Source organism: Lygodium microphyllum, chromosome 6 (assembly GCF_053477565.2).
Source record: "Lygodium microphyllum isolate KBCC chromosome 6, Lygodium_microphyllum_v1.1.10, whole genome shotgun sequence".
Classification (NCBI taxonomy): domain Eukaryota; kingdom Viridiplantae; phylum Streptophyta; class Polypodiopsida; order Schizaeales; family Lygodiaceae; genus Lygodium; species Lygodium microphyllum.
In genome coordinates, this window is record NC_141140.1 from 7,011,789 (window position 1) to 7,029,342 (window position 17,554).

Genomic DNA, 17,554 nt, shown 5'->3' on the forward strand with positions numbered 1-17,554 from the left:
ATTACAAGACAAGATTTCACGATCTCCTTGGCTGATTCAAAAGCCCCTTGCTGTTCCAATAATCAGCAAAGCATTCAGGCAAACTCCCCCTTGATTTTCACCCAGGACTTGCTCTAATGGAACCCCAACTGGTCAAATGCTGCCCCAAGTTCACAATAGATGGCCTACCTGAAATCCTCACAATTCCACGAATTTCCGGTGCTGATTTCAGTGTACAATGCCTTTGACTGATGGCACGGGTCCCAAGGTAGCTGCTAAACCCTAATTACTGCTGTAATTTAGGGTTTACAGCAGTAAACTCTCTGTTGTCCACCAAATTTGGCTGCACTCTGCTACCAATGGCTGAGAATTACTAGGAATGCTTAAGCATAGACTGGAGGAGATGAGAGAATGCTGTAGAGAGAGAGAAAATCAGCTGAAATGTATCTTTTGATTCGTAGCTCTAATGACAAATCTGATGGCACTAACAACTTCAAAAGGGGGGTAAAGCACCAGCTCAGCTAGCAAGCCCTCCTCTTCTACCGCCACCTCTCTTGAGGCGCAAGAGTAAACCTGCTGCCCCCTGTCCTGTCGCGGCACGCGATCAGTCGTCGTCGCCTCTCATAGCCAAATCTGATCACCTCCTCTCCCTCTACCAAGCTCAGAATGGCTGCAATTCAGCTTTCACCACCCTCCAACAGCCTTCTCCCTAGTTGCATGGGAAAGTTTTGCCAGGTGGCAGCCTTCCTAATGCATTTTCAGCCATTAAATTAATTTTTCAGAATTAATTAATTCTGAAAATTAATTTCAGCCCTTTTGACCGTGCCCAAAATTAAACATGCCCATCTGTAATGAAATTGGCTAGGCCATTTGCAACTTGGAGTGGTTCCCAACCTCTGTTGACCCTTAGACTAGCATTAATTAACTAATTAATGATAGTCCCTAGTGTCACCAGGGACACTTTATGGCCAAACAATTGTCCTAGGGTCCAACCTAGCACCAACTGACCACCAAAACCCAGTTGGCATAACTTAACACAACTTTTGCCTTTAACACCCACTACATCCTCGGGGTCCTTGGCCCGTTCCCATGAAATAACTACCATATGCATCACGTGCTAAACAACCTTGCACATTTGATTAATAACTTAATCAAATGTTACTAGCAAGATTAAAGCATCTCAAAATTTCACGTCCCCGTGATAGCGTTTGCTGCGAATGCAGCCTCCTCTACATCATGTGACCCCTTCTAGCTGCAGGTGATAGCTCTTCTTCTAGACGAACAGGTTTCTGGGCAGGTGACAGCCTATCTTGGCCAGGCACAGCATCTACACAATGCTTGTAGTTGATTTCTCCTAACTAATGCAAATTTCGGACCTTGTGGGTGTCTTGTAGTAAGATGGAGGTCACCTAGCCCATTTGTTGGAGAACAAACTCCTCCCCATTCTCTCCATGTTTCACCAAAGGCGCCTTCTTTTGGCCTCCATATGCCATTCATGGCACCCTCTATCCAGGTGCCCGTACTCGCTTCTTTACCCAAAGAAAACTAGCTTGATGGTTCAAACTACTCACTTTGGTCATATAAGGTGGACTCTATCCTTGATACCTTCGATCTTTGGGAATTTGTTATCCACCCTATTCCCCGTCTAGTGGAGGATCCCACCTTTGGATCATCGATAGATCATGTGGCCTTATGGGATCAGCTCAACTATAGAGCTCAATCTTTCCTCTTTATAAACTTACAAGATTTTGTCCGACTGCATATGTGCAGGTTGCGGAAAGTAATGGAAGAGTGGACAAAGCTTGCTTCTTTGTACCATCAGAAGACATTTGCCCACCGGATTACTCTCGAGAAGAAATTACGAATGCTTACCGTTGATGATTCTCCTTCCATGAAGGATCATATCAACAAGTTAAAGGATATGAGAGATGAGCTTGCATCCCTTGGCAAGATGATCTCTTCACAGGATATGGCAAAGATACTTTTGATTCATCTGCCATCTCCCCAATTTGATGTCTTCTATACCAGCCTTCTTACATCAAGGACCCGTGAGACATTTCTATGGGAGGAGCTTACCCCACTTGTTTTGGAGGATGATGAGCGTGCTAAAGAGGTAGCCAGTGGATCCACCTCCACCAAAGCTTTTGTTGCAAGTTCAAGAGGGGAAAAAATGAAAGGGAAGTCAAAGGCTAAAAGACAAGAGAGTCCTTCAACCCCTAACCCTGATGTGGAGAGGCCTAAATGCCCATCCCGTGGGGAGGGGACACATCCAGAGGAGAAATGTTGGAAGAAGTACCCTCACCTTTGCCCAAGAAAGAAGCATGAAGCTAACACATCTGAGCCTTCCACCTCTGCTCCAACAATTACCCATGGGTCAGTGTTCCTTCATATTGTTGACTTGGAGGAGCCTTCTTCAATGGTTGCCTGGCCTTCTAAGAGGCCTTGGTTGGTTGATAGTGGAGCTTCTAGTCATATGACTCTACGAGATAATTTGTTGTAGAATCTACACCCTTTTAAGGGTTCCATTACTGTTGGCGACATTGTATTGGCGTCTATTAGTGATATTGGCACTTTGCCTTTGTTTCTAGTTCGTGCATCAAGGTCCCTTTCGCAGGCCTTTTATGTTCCAAACTTGGGCTTTTCCCTCCTCTCAATTTATGGCCTTACTAGGCTTGGTACCCGGGTTGTCTTCACCGAGCAAGCCACTTGTATTGAGGATTCTTCTACAAGGGCTGTCATCGCAACATGTTTGCAGGAGATCAAGCTTTACAAGCCCCATTCCCCTTCTCTTATGCAAGGTCCTCTAGGCAATTGTCTATTGCTACACTCGTTCCCGCTTGTGTACCATATTTTCCACATGTTCCTTTTCATCCCCCATCCTCTCCTTCGATGGTTCCCATGTATCCCTTATCCCTTTCAAAGGGGGATGATCTCAGTGATGCAACTATGGATTCGTTGGACCCTGTGTTTCAAAGGGGGTTTCCCAAGATCATGAAAAGCTTCTTCCTCAACAATCTTCATGGGCAAACTTCATCGACATTGGCATTCCTCTTGCCACCCCAAGATCCGTTTTTCCCTTAGCCTTCCACCACATCTAGAATCTAAGAGGAGGTGTTAGCAATCATAATTGTCATGCCTTGTCATCTCCTGCCTGTGAGCCTCAGTGACAAGGACTTCAAGAGCTCTAACCTATCTGTCACTTGTTTTTATGGAGGAGGTAGCTCATTATAGAGTAGTCAGTTTATTGCCTTTCATTGCATTTTCTCCTCCAATCAAGAGTATGTGTGCATTTCCGAGGCAGTTTCACATACACCACTCTACCTCACTTACATTGTCCATTTTTTCCAAGATTTTTCTGTGGCCGTCTCGCATTTCTACCATCATTAAATGCTGGTCGGCCATTTTTGGGGATGCCCAAATTGCTACTCGGCCATTTTTGGGGATATTTGGCTATTTATAGCATTTTCCACTCACAGCATATCATCTTCCTTCTTCCTTGGCAAGTGCACACTCCGACTCCGTCATCTTCCTCCATCTCTGGCACTGTTGTCATCATCAACCTAATCTGGTGCCCTCACTAACACTATAGGCTGCATGCAAGCTTGTATTCAATATTTGTTCCTTGTTCAATGCAGATTTCTTTTTTTATTCTCTTACAAATTCATTCTCTCTCTCTCTCTCTCTCTCTCTCTCTCTCCAAACACTAGACTTTCCCAAACATCTTAAGATGACCGCGCTCCATGAGCAGTTCCATACTGCACTTGAAGTGCATCTAGATTGTATCGAGTCGGTATACCATTTTGTACCTACTCACCTAGTTCGCCATAACACCAAACAGTAGCTTTACTAGGACTTGGAAAACTTTCCAAACATTTTGTATGTAACCTTTTGGTCTCATAGGCCAACTTGGCCTTTTGTAGACATTAATATATCTTTCTTTCTTTCTTTTCTCTCTCCTATTGTGCACTCTCACATGGTATCATCCCCAAACGAGAGGACAGTGGAGATTGTTGCAGACGTGACCACCCTAGGCTGAAAACGCAAACATCAACATTTGCATTTGCTACACACACAGTCTCCTTTGCATCAAGTGACCCTTCTGGCTGTTGGCCATAACTCTTCTTCCCCAAGCGAACAAATTTTCGGACACGCCACAACCTATCTTCGCCATGCGGAGCATCTACACAGTGATTGTAGCTAATTTCCCAGCTCTTGCAGATTAAGACCTTGTAGGTGTCTTGCACGATATCGAAGATGTCTTATAACCAATTCCCTGGCTTTGATGATACAGATGAGGAGCATTCTCATCACTCCTCCAAACAACAGTGAGATTATCACAAAGAATATTGCGCAGATCCTGAAGAACGGAGGTCACCTAGCCTGTTTATTATGGGAACCGTCTCCTCCCCATTCTCTCCATGTTTCATAGAAGACCTATTCTGTTGGCCTCCATATGCCATCCATGGCACCCTCTATACAAATGCTCGTACTCCCTTCTTTACCCAAAGAAGACCAGCTTGATGGTTCAAACTACTAGCATTGGTCATGCAAGGTGGACTGTATCCTTGATACCTTCGATCTTTGGGAGTTTGTTACCCACCCTATTTCATGTCTAATGAAGGATCCCACCGTCGAATCATTGATGGATTGTGCAGCCTTATAGTATCGGCTCAACTCTAAAGCTTGATCTTTCCTCTTTATGAACTTACAAGATTCTGTCCTAGTGCATGCGCGTAGGTTGCGGAAAGCAACGGCAATGTGGACAAAGCTTGCTTCTTTGTACCATCAAAAGACATTTGCCCACCAAATTGCTTTCAAGAAGAAATTACGGATGCTCGCTATTGATGATTCTCCTTCCATGAAGGACCATATCAACAAGTTGGAGAATATGAGGGATGAGCTTGCATCCCTAGGCAAGATGATCTCTCCAGAGAATATGGCCATGATTTTTTTGACTTAGTTACCATCTCCCTGGTTTGATGTCTTCTATACCAACCTTTTTACATCAAGGACCCGCGAGACATTTCTATGGGAGGAGCTTGCCCCGCTTGTTTTGAAGCATGAAAAGTGTGCCAAAGAAGTTGCCAGTGGATCCACCTGTAAAGGTAGACTAGGGTTTACACTAATGAAACATAGCATGAACGACCAAGTCTAAAACACAAAGATTCACATAGAGACAAGCAAAACTTAAACCCTGAATGCAAAACACAAAACTCAAAACTCAAACACAGAGAGAAGAAACTCTGAAGTGAATGAATGTTGTAAAAGAATGCAAGAGTATACAGAATGCCCAAGAGCAGAACAATGGAATATCGAAGAGTGGAGTCTACCGGAGATGGATTCCGAGTGTTGTAACCACTAGTCAAAGATAAGAGAGTGTTGAATAATGAAGGGCAACAGGCTAGTCACCAAAACATGGCAATGGAGGTTGAAATCTAGTCAACGCAGCAATGTATCACCAGAGAAGGCTGAAAACTACTCACCCAAGGCAAAGAACTGCCAGACGACAACAGGAGAGGTGTGTGCTAATGTAGGCTACCTATTGGATAGCAAAAACGCAAGTATTGCAGCAATCGCCTAGTGGGAGAGATGGCAACAGTTTGTTGCCTAGCACCAAATGCTAAAAACACAAGCTAATCAAGTGCTATGATGATAGAGTAGATGGAGACCTCCAAACAACAAAGGGATGGCTGAAAATAGGCCTTCTAGGACTGGATAGTGATGGGCTGCAATCGATGATGGCTGGACAGCAAATGGTAGGTGGCTCATGGCTGAAATCTATGCGGTAGAGTGAGAAACGTGCACAAAAGGATAAGGTTGAATGGTGGGCAACTTGTCTATTTATGGATATTAAAGGGTGCCCCAAAAATTAGGGTTTTGGGGGCCACTGAAACTCTCACAAACCATGCACCAAACTTGTGTTTTTCATTAATTAAGCATGTTTTGGGGCTATTTAAAGATGCTAATCAACTGTAAAGGGTGTTTTACATCAATACCACCTCCACCAAAGCTTTTGTTGCAAGTTCGCGAGGGGGAAAGAAGAAGAAAGGAAAGTCAAACGCTAAAAGATAGGAGAGTTCCTCAGGCACTAACTCTGATGCGGAAAGGCCTAAATACCCATACTATGGGCAAGGGACACATCCAGAGGAGAAATGTTGAAAGAAGTACCCTCACCTTCATCCAGAGCAAAGGATGGAGCTAACACATCCAAGCCTTCTACCTCTACTCCAACAATTACCCGTGAGTCAATGTTTCTTTATATTGTTGACTTGGAGGAGCCTTCTTCAATGGTTGCCTCATCTTCTGAGAGCCCTTGGCTGGTTGATAGTGGAGCTTCTAGTCATATGACTCCACAAGGTGATTTGTTGCAAGATCTACACCCTTTTAAGAATTATGTTACTATTGGTGACATTGTATCAATGCCTATTAGTGGTGTTGGGACTTTGCCTTTGTTTCTCGACCATACGTCGAGCTCCCTTTCACAAGCCTTTTATGTTCCGGACTTGGCTTTCCCCTCCTCTTAGTTTATGGCCTTACTAGGCTTGCTACTTGGGTTATCTTCATCGAGCAGGCCATTTGTATCGAGGATTCTTCTACAAGGGTTATTATCACAACAAGTTGGCAGGAGAGTAGCTTTATAGGCTCCATTCCGCTTCTCTTATGCAAAGTCGTCCGAGACAGTTGTTTATTGCTACACTCATTCCCGCTTGTGTACCATCTTTTCCACATGTTCCTTCCCATCCCCCACCCTCTCCTCCAGTGGTTCCCGCATATCCCTCATCCCTTTTGAGAGGGGAACAATTACAGTGATGCGGCTATGGATTCCTTGGCCCCTAAGCAGTCTTCATGGACGGACTTCATTGACATTGGCATTCTTCTTGCCACCCCAAGATCCGTTTCTCCCTTGGCCTTCTGCCACATTAAGGATCTGAGAGGGGATGTTAGCAATCATGGTTGTCATACCTTGTCATCTCCTACATGTGAGCCTCAGTCTAAGTTAGACAAGGACTTTAGGAACGATGACCTATCCATCACTTGTTTTGACAAAGAAGGTAGCCCATTATAGAGAAGTCAATTTAGTGCTTTTCGATGCATTTTCTCCTCCAACCGGAATTTCGTGTGCATTTTCCAAATAGTTTCTGTATATATCAATCTGCCTCATCTACCAGACATTGTCCATTTTTTTCAAAAAATTTATATGCATGTCTTGTATTTTTACCAATATTAAATGTTGGTCGAGCATGTTTTTGGCCCAAATTACTAGACCATCAATTTTGGGGATATCTGGCTATTTATAGCATTCCCCACTCACTTGGCAAATCATCTTTCTTCTTCCTTGGCAAGTGCACACTCCGACTCTGTTATCTTTCTCCGTCTCTGGTGTTGCTATCATCATCAGCCTGATTTGGTGCCCTCAATGATGTTGTGGGCTGCATGCAAGGACTGATCAGTCCTCCTCTAGTTAGCATTTGTTCCTTGTTCACTGCAGATTTCTTTTCTTTCTCTTCTTCTTCTTCTTCTTCTTCTTCTTCTTCTTCTTCTTCTTCTTCTTCTTCTCTCTCTCTCTTCCATTGTGCACTCTCTCAATAAAACCTTGGTGCAACTAACAAACCCTCCTCTTCTACTGCCGCCTCTCATTGAGGCCGCACTACATGTTCAATTCAAAGCTCACCGGGCAGCTCCTCCTTCCTCCCTCAACTACCTTTGAATGCTAGAATCACCCTCAGCAGCCAGTCCCCCAAACAGCCTTCTCTCATCATAATTTTGACAAGTAGCACCCTCTTTTGCCACTCTTCTAATCATAATTTTCTAATTTCTGAAAATTAATTAATTATTTCTTTGACCCTATCCAAGAATTGGCTAAGTACCCCAACTAACAATTCTGGAGACTTGACACACACTTCATTGGACAATTGCTGGAGACTTGACCACATTCTGCCGGGCATCTTGTCATGTGATGGTTCTATCTCCTAGATCATTACTGGTGGATTCCTTACCTTGTTAATCGCATCTTGTGTCTCTTTGTATTCATTGATTATCATGTTGTGTTGTTCTTTTGCTTCCATCTTATTGCCCTCTCTTGGATGGGGCAATGTGATGGCCCTTGGAATAACAGATCCCATATAATGATCTTTTTCAATAAGAATTTACTCTTCTTCCTGTTGATGAACAGCTTGTATTTCAGGTGTGTAACGGACAGTTGTGACTAGTTGCGCCATCTCATTGCTCCAAGAGACGCCTGGGCACTGATGGCTTTTCTGATCAGAATGCAATCACCGTCATGTCTCGGTCATGCCGCAGTACCAATGGTGTACTAGATCATGGACACGTTAATCAACTATGAGCTGCAAGGTGTGAGCACTGACGAACTTTGTGCATGTAAACCGAATGAGAAAATTGTCCCTAAAATGACAGTCCGCCAGAAGCGATTGATTCATTTTTCTTGCAAAAAAATTGCCCGGTAAAACCAGCAATGTACCTTGTAGGCAGAGATGCACTGCCTACTACCAAACTTGGATGACCAAAGCGTTTTGTGCACTAGCCATATCTCCATATCACATGGTGAGCCTTGAGCTGAGAAAGAGTGTGATCGTACCTGATAAGAAGGGCAGGGATTGCCTTGGTGATCGTGAGGAGTGCAAAGCTGTAACTGCAAGGCGCACAGGTCCTTCCAGAAGTCATCGTCACCTACGATGCTGTGCCATCGGCGGTCCACGCATGCCGAGCGGGCGATGTCAGCAATCTCACATTTCGTGAGAATAGACTGCAAAATCGAGTCTGGTAACTTCCGTGAGTGATCTGCTGCTTCCGCCATGCGTGCGTGTGTGTGTGTGTGTGTGTGTGTTGTGAGCGCTTTCCTCAATCCCTCTATTCAAGGTATGTCCAAATCAACATCGACTATGCCTTATTTCTTTTTTTTCCATCGAGGCAGAGAATTTATATTAACAGAAAAGAGAGAACAATAATACAACGAGTAAGGGGGGCTTCACCCAGAAGGCAACATGGCCTAACGATCTGCCTACAAAAGGACCCAGGCATGGAAGTCACACACTTGAGACAAAAATAAAACAATCCAGACATATCCTCATTCCACACCATAACATCTGAGAGAGGGGGGCTTCACCCAGAAGGTAACATGGCCTAACGATTTGCCTACAAAAAGACCCAGGCATGGAAGTCACACACTTGAGACAAAAATAAAGCAATCCAGACATATCCTCATTCCACACCATAACATCTGAGAGAGTTGACCATCCCCTGAAGTCTGTCCATGAAATCGCTAGCTTTGGAAATAGCCTCGTAAGCCTCCTCAATTACCTCTTTGTTAGCAACCAACATATTTCGATTCTCTTCAAGTAGGGCGAGCAACACTAATTCAGCATCCCTTGCAATTCGGTTGCGGAGATAATAAATATTTGTCTAATTAATCTTTAGTTTGTGTACTTGCAGGTTGAAGTCAACAAACAGAGAGCTCAGGCGAGGAGCTTGGTAAGCCACTTCGAACACAAAACAGTTCCTCAGTTTCTAGATTATCCACAAAAATTCAGATCTTGAGCGGTTCCAAAAACTGGTTAGGCTACCCACATAGTCCCCTAATAACAATTGTTTCCATGACACAAGGGCTTTGAGAACTGCATTGACCAAAGACAGGATGACTTTAGACTGAGGGCAGGAAAGAAGTAAATGACATAAAGATTTAGTGGCAAATTTGCAGCGGAGCAGACCCCATCAAACATCCCTGCTGCCAAACTTTTTTCCCTAGTCCACACAGCTTTGTGAAGGATGAGTCACATCAGAACTGACTTTTTTGGTTGAATGTACTTGTCCCATAGTTTCCGAAATTTGAAGTACCATTGCCTCATGTCAAGGCTGACCTGCCAACGTCGGTTAAGAGTGATGTGCAACGGCGGTTGAAGATCCCTGACTATCACTTGGGGGTGAGCCAACTTGAACCCCCCCACCCAGCCAAAAGCATCCAGCTTAACTTCCACCTTGACTGACAATTTCCATAGGTTCTCAACACGGAACAGAGCCATTCTATTCTGTATGAGGGAAATTTCCCAAGGTTGCTAGAACTGAATGAGAAGTTCGTGGCCTGACTTCCATCTATTCTAGTGTGGGTTCCAGAGAATCCCCTAGGTGGAGACGCCCTTCTTGTGACACCTAAGAGCAGTCCTGACTTGTCTCTCTCCCAAAGTAGGGATCCTTGAATCGAGAGGCCACCAAAACGAGTCGACTCTCCATACTGAGAGGGATTTGTTAGATGCCCTGAATGCCCTCAGATTGTCTCTCGAACAGTTCCATGCCCCCACAAGGACTGTAATAGGTCAGACCCCTTGGCATTGATCGAGTATTAGATGAAGAATATGGTAGTATAGGGCAAGTTACTCCACCCCTTGTGCTTACCCAATGCAAACTGGTGAAGGTTTCTGAACAGAAGCAAAGACCACTCCTGGTGAGGATCCACCAAGGCCCTTGTGATAAGCTTAATAGCCAGCTTGTCAACCCAACTGGGTAGGTTTTTAATCCCTAAACCTCCTTTAGATGTAGGGAGACAAGAGACCTCCCACCTGACTTTGGAGGTTGCTTGTCTGAAGGGATCACCTGCCCAAAGAAAGCACCTACAGTGACTAATTATACTCTTCAAATGAGAATCTGAAGGTCTCAAGCAGCATAGGAAAAATAGTATGCATGGAGCGACAAAGTGGTTGATGACCAGGACCCTTCCAGCTCTAACGAGGATTGGAAGCCTCTTCGGCGTTCTAGCTTAGCAACAAACCTCTCTATCACCCAATCCCACCTTTGCTTAAATGACACATGAAAACCAAAGGGAATACCAAGTAACCTAAAGATGACCCCATCCTTGATGACATTGCAACCCTATTGCAGAAGCCAGTTCGGGAAGGGGGATAGGGAGGCTCTTACTCTGGTTTTACTGTGATTCACTCAAGAGCCCGAGGCAGTACAGAACAATTCAATGGCCTCCCAAAATGATTGTAGATCCTCATTGGTCAGAAGAGCATTAGTATCATTAGTAAGTAGTGAAAGACATTGCTGTTTATCTAAGTTTGGAAGGGGGATGCCTTTAATGGTCCCCTCGAAAATTCTACCTTTGACCAAACAGTTCAAACCATCAGCATTGATTGCAAACAAAAGTGGGGCCAGGGGGCATCCTTGCTTAATTGATCTGTTGAGGGCAAAAAAATCAGATAATGCTCCATTAAGTGACACTCTAGCTCTAGCATGTCCGAACAAGGTGGTTACAAACCGGATTACCCCAGGGCCAAAGCCCATTTTTCCTAGACTTACTAGGATGAAGGACCATTCTAGGCGGTCATTGGCCTTATCAAAGTCAATTTTCACAAAGAAATAGTCATGTCCTTTGTCCTCAACAAAGTTAGAAACATCAGATTCCATTTGTGGCTAGTAAAAATCTTCAACCAATGTTCTTAAAGTGGAAATAATACCTCTATGTCCTTGATATGGAGGACAATGAATTTCATGCAACACAAATGATCTAAATTAAACAGTGACACACAATCTTTTCTCATAAAACATAAATCCATCAGAATAAGACAAAGAATCAATTGGAATCCAGTTATTAATGACTAATTTGTTCCAATCAGCTTGAAAACTAGGGTCATGGTCATAGGTATCCTTCATAGGAGTAAGGGAATCAAAAGATAGAATGGAAATATTATGGATACTCGGTCTTCTACTCAAGGCATCAGCAACAACATTTTCTCTTTCTCGCTGATATTGGATAAGTGGATGAAAACTTTGAATGAAAGCATTCCATTTAATATGACAGTCAGAAATTTGTGATTGACTAAGGAGATGTCTGATACTTTGCTGGTTAGTTTTAATCATAAATTCAGATCCCATTAGATAGTGTTTCCATTGACGTAAACCTTGTACTATAGCTAACAATTATTTATCATAGGTAGAATACTTCAATACAGAAGGTTTAAGTTTGCAACTAGAATAGGCTATGGGATGTGAATCCTGCATGAGGACAACTCCTATTCTTGATCCGCTAGCATCAGTGACTACTAAGAAGAATAGTCGATTAAAATCAGGTAATTGCAAGATAGGTACATGTGTTAAAGCATGTTTCAACAAATCAAAAGACTTTTGCTGGTTATCAGACCAACAATACACAATACCTTTCTTTAACAATCTCTTCAAAGGTAGTGCAAGCAATGAAAAATTTCTCACAAATTTTCTATAAAAGCTGGCGAGGCCTATGAAAGAACATAACTCATGCACATTTTTAGGGATTGACCAATTCAAAATTGCCTTTATCTTTTTAGGATCAATGTAAATACCATCAAAAGAAACAATGCGACCTAAGTATTCAATTTGGATTTGAAAAATTCACTCTTGTCATGGTTAGAATACAATTAATTCTCTTTCAACAAATTGAAAGCTAAAGATAAATGTTCACAATGCTCATTCTCATTCTTATTGAAAACCAATATATCATCAAAGAAAACAAGCACATAATTCCAATACTTCAAAAAGATGCGATTCATCATACGACTGAATATAGTTGGTGCATTGGTCAAACCGAAAGGCATAACACGAAATTCATAATGAGCAAACTGAGTTCTAAATGCAGTCTTAAAAATATCAGATGTATCCAAGTGTACTTGATGATACCCAGATTTGAGATCTATCTTGCTAAAAACTATGGCCCCTTGTAGTTTATCCATGAGGTCATCCACCCTAGGGATCGGATATCTATTTTTAACAGTGATTTTGTTTAGGGCACGATAGTCAATGCACATCCTATAGGTATTATTTTTCTTCTTAACTAATAGGATAAGTGCACCAAAAGGAAAACTACTGTGCCTAACGAGTCCTCGGTTCAACAGTTTCTCAACTTGTGCTTGGATTTCTTTTTGTTCAATCTGATTGTGTCTGTAAGGTGCTTTACATGGTGGTTGAGAACATGGAATTAAATCTATTTTATGGTCTTCAGGACGTATAGGTGGTAAACCATATGGTAAATCAGCAACAAAACAACTTTAAATTGTGAAAGAAATTATACATGCCTAGGATGCAACTGATTTTTCTTAGCTTCAATTTCATTCATTCATATTAAATATGATTTACTACATTTTCTCAATGCACGTTTAGCATGTGTATGACTAAGCATTGGAAAATTATCAAAGGTGTGCAATCCATGTAATATGACTTGGTTTTCATTAAGATGAATTTTCATGGAATATGTGGAATAATCTATGTTAGGATTATATCTGTGATGCTAAGGCATTCCTAAAATAATATCACTAGCTTGCAAAGGCACAACCAAGAAATTTCTAGGCTTAACATAATTACCAATTTTAATCTCTAAATCATGTACTTCTTGTGTACCATTGTATCTAGTGCCTAAGAATGCAGCCTTTATGCAATAATGAATTGGAACAATAGGTAAATTCAATTCTTTTACAAACTTTGTGGAAATCATCATGCAAAACAATCTTTTATTGACCATGCACAAAACATTTCATTGTTAATAACGAATGAGGATTTGGCATACCTAGTAAAGTATTTGAAGCATCGTCGATATCATTAGCATCTTCAGTGAAGTCTAGCATATCTTCATAGTCCTTGTCATCAGTTGCTTCTTTCAAGTGATTGATTTGAACAGCTTGTTTCTTGGACTAACGATTCGTTGCTAAGTGTCCAGGTTGATGACACTTGTAGCAAACCATAGGCTTTGCTTTGGAGACATTATTGGTAAGGGCTAGAAATTTGGGTATATTGGGATTTGGTTGAAGAGAAGGCTTAGGGTTTGAATTTGTATTTGATGGTAAAGTAGAAGGTCGATTCCAAGATTATGAAAAGAAGAAGGAGCAAAGCGAGTTTGATTGAATCTTCGAAAGTTTAAATAAAATTGCTTTGTACAAAGTTACCCTTAATTGAAAATTATTGCGATCGCTTTTCTCGTCCACGAATTTTATCCTCTGCATCATGCGCTAAAGAAATCACATCCTCCAAGCAAACTGGACATGTACTTGCGCTTGTGGGTCGCCTCAGGAACATCTTCAAGCATTCAAAGTTGAAGTAAGGCACTCTAGAAATGCTTAGTGTATTGCGAGATGGATTCATGATCTCTTTGTTGCAGAAGATCCCACTGTTTGATAGCTTTCTCATGGAGTTGAGGTGGAAGGAAATTCTACAAAAATTTCTTTTGAAAGGCTTCCTAAGTAGAGGGACAATCAACACTCTTGCGGACAACAGTCCACCATAATGATGCTCTCTCTGCTAGATGATTAGTGACATATTTAAGTTTATCTTTTTCAGCATATTGCTCTTCATGAAAATAGTCCTCAAACTGACTAATGAAAGAAAGAACAATTTTGCCATCATGTTGCCCATTAAAAGTGCAGAATTTAAAATTTCTTTTACTTATCTTGGCCTCTGTGGGAGCTTTCGCTCAACTGCCAAGACCCACGGACCGCTTATTGTTTCAAGCGTTCCAAGCCGAGCACTAATGGCTACCTCTCACATAGCTGACGCGCCATTCATATCTACGGGTGTAGTGAGCTTACCTCCATGCCGATCGAGTTACCTCTCCCGCGCACTCCGGTAGCTCCACGATCCAAGTGCAAGCTTCAAGCAAGCTCCATCCTCAAGCTCCATGCTCCAAGCTCCATAGCTGCGAGCAAGACAAGAGAAGAGAAGAGAAGAGAAGAAGAGAGGGGAAGATGGAGAGCTTCTCCTCCCCGGTCCCTCACCCTCACACACTCACTCCCTCACACTCTCACGCTCCTCTCTTAAGCACAAGCTCAAGCAAGCAAGAAGAAGAAGAAGAAGAAGAAGAAGAAGAGAGCCACTTTTGGCCACACACAAGAATGAGCTTCTCATTCACTTTTCAACTTTATATACAAAATCCTAAATCCCTTTTGGGCGGTTATCCCCTTATCCCCTTTTTTACATGGCGGGTCGTGGCCTAGGCTTTTCCTTGGCTTTTGTCTTCTACTTTAGCTTTTCCATATTTTCCACCTTGTTCGTCTGACGGTTAACATTACTCCCCTCCTAGGCGAGTGCCAGTCCCATGGCACTCACCGTCGTAGGTAGTAGGCTTTGGCATGCACTGAAGACGTGGGTGGAAGGGACATCGGTGGTTGTCGTGGAGGAGTGTCGGCGGTGGTGTGGAGGAAGGTCGGCGGTGGTGTGGAGGAAGGTCATTGGGGGCACGTTGGTGGCCTAGGTGGCTGGTGGTAGGGTTGTTGGAGTTGGTGGTAGTGCTATTCTTTGTTGGGGATTGCACTGATGGCCAGTACAAGTGTTGGTTTGTTAGGGATTTTGCACATGGCGATTCTCGGCGGGCTTGCAGGACGATAAAGGATAAGAATTCAGAGTTGCGTGCCAATGAAGAGCGAACGACACTTTCGTTGGAGTCTTCAATACCTGCAATTGAAAACCTTTCATAGGTGGTCTTTCCCTAGGGGTAGTGCTAGTCTTCTCTATCGTGCACAAGACATAGTTCAATTAGTTTGGGAGACAGGTTGAACTCTAAGCAAGCTGAGAGTATTGTCCTGCACTTGAGGACCCAAACTGTGTATATATTTCGGTGCAGATATTATGTGAGTGCTCGTGCATACTTAGATATTACATAGTTAGAAGACCGTAGGTTGGTTTCTCGTAACAATGTGTGGATGAAGCGAAGTTATCCATGTTGAGAAGAAGTACACGTGAAGGTGTATGAGACATCCTTTGCGTTGTGATTGCACGACGTAGGATAATTGAACATAGGGACACTGCACTTTTGGTAGCTGGGAGCTATTGGACTTGCTTGATGAGGACGGTGTACTTTTCATGGCCATTCGTGCGGTGCTTACCACAATTGATTGCAATGGTATTAAGGCATAGTACAAGAGGGATCGTGCGAATGGGCCAGGGTGACAGGTCTAACCATAGGCGAGACAAGCTCCCTAGGTATGTCCTGCCCTTGATATGCCCTGAACAATTGTGGGTGATGCTAAAGGGCTAGGGGACTAGGGACAGAGCCAGCTGACCAAGGTCACTGGGACGTATCTAATTTGAGGACCCCTAGGTGTTGTGCTATGATTGTGGGTGCTTTGTATCTTTTCGTTCTTTTCTTTTCTTTTCTTTTTTCCTTTTCCGTTTTCTTTTTCGTTTCTTTTTCTTGCTCTTTTTTTTTCTTTCTTTCTTTCTTTATTTCTTTTTTTTTTTTGGACTTGCCTAAGTACAACCATTGCAATATGTTGAGGCTATCAGCCTTTCAATGCATTGGGAAATGTCAAGCTTCGAAGGCTCAGGAGATGGATATTACAGTGATGATTGTGCCCTAGCCTTGTTGTTAGAGAAGTAGTTGTTGAGATGGGGAGATACACTTGAGATATTGCAACGCTCTTTGGAACGTGCGATGTGGGTACAATTGAGATAGCAGCTGTCGTGAGTGCCTGGCGTAGAGTGTAACCCAAAAAGAGGAAGTGGTTAAGATCATGCTTTGGGCCATGCGACATGGGCACTCACAAGGGTGATTTTTGCTTTCGGCAACCTGGCTTTGTCGTGGCTCTTTGTGAGGTTGGCGGTCTTGCGGTGACTTGGGCATTGAACACGTTCGCACGAAGACCTGCGTCATCCTACATCCACTTGTCACTTCATGAGAGTATATGCAAGTCACATGCATCAAGTACAACTAACAGATGCAATCATGTCAAGATATTACTTTATCAAAATGCTATGATGCTAATTGCAATGCATATTCCGGTGCTTGTTAGAGACGTGGCATATATTAACAATAGGTAAGGAAAGTGTATACAGGAAGGGAGTCTGCCCCTTTAACCATTTAAAGACAAAAAGTTATGGCAGGATGGCCTTTGTTAAGCTGCTTATTATCATAGGGGCTACTCTATTTGCATGAGGCGGGGCGATTTCGAGTGGTCGGGCAACTGAGGCTGTGCCGGTATGGGGCTCCTGTGAGGCTGGGTGGGGAAGATGTTGGCCAGGACCCGGATGGCATAGTCTTTGGCCGCAACTGTTTCCAGAATGCTTTTAAACAATGCATCAAATTCTTGCTTGTCTCGAGCTGCCCTCTCCTCTTTCGAGCACCTGGTGCCCGAGCATTTGGTGGGAACCTGCACGGCTGGTGTTGCCACACCTTGTATCCTCCCTTGAGCCCTTGTCCTCTTGGCTTGGGGGGTTTTCGGCCTGCATCCTGGGTGGTGCTGTTTAGGGCCGATGGCAGAGAGTTTCCTTGCATTCCAGCTGCACTATGTGGTCCATGATTGCTACAGTAGGGGGACCTGCAAAATGCGAACCAAGGATTAGGCCTTGAGGCAAGATAAAACTATTCGCATGGAAGGGATTATATAGTGGGTTATCAAATGCATATGATGAGGAGGGGAGAGGTGAGGCATGCAATGTTTGTTGTAGAGGGATGACCCCCATGATGATGTTCGTTTTGCCTCCAGCCATTAGCAGATCTTGGCTTATGCTAAGTTGCATGGACTGGTTATTATGGTGTGGGGCAGGGCTCATCCTCGGAAGGATAGACCGAAAAGGGAAAAAGGTGTATAGAAAGGGACGGTACCCC

The 17,554-nt window shown here is 43.2% G+C and overlaps 1 protein-coding gene across 4 annotated transcripts in view; it reads right to left on the minus strand.

Annotated features, from left to right (window-relative positions):
• SKIP16 (SKP1/ASK-interacting protein 16) overlaps window positions 1-8,897 on the minus strand; it is a 48,769-nt gene extending 39,872 nt beyond the window's left edge. For 3 of the 4 annotated variants that reach the window (XR_015691059.1, XR_015691058.1, XM_087679219.1), the window contains exon 1: window positions 8,576-8,896. Coding sequence is in view for 2 of the 4 variants with exons in the window: in XM_087679219.1 (XP_087535345.1) it covers window positions 8,576-8,794 (219 nt within the window). In the remaining 2 variants the exon portion in view is untranslated. Of the gene's footprint in view, window positions 1-8,575 lie in introns of all 4 variants that reach the window. The other variant, XM_087679220.1, reaches the window with a different exon arrangement.
• Window positions 8,898-17,554: the final 8,657 nt, after the last annotated feature.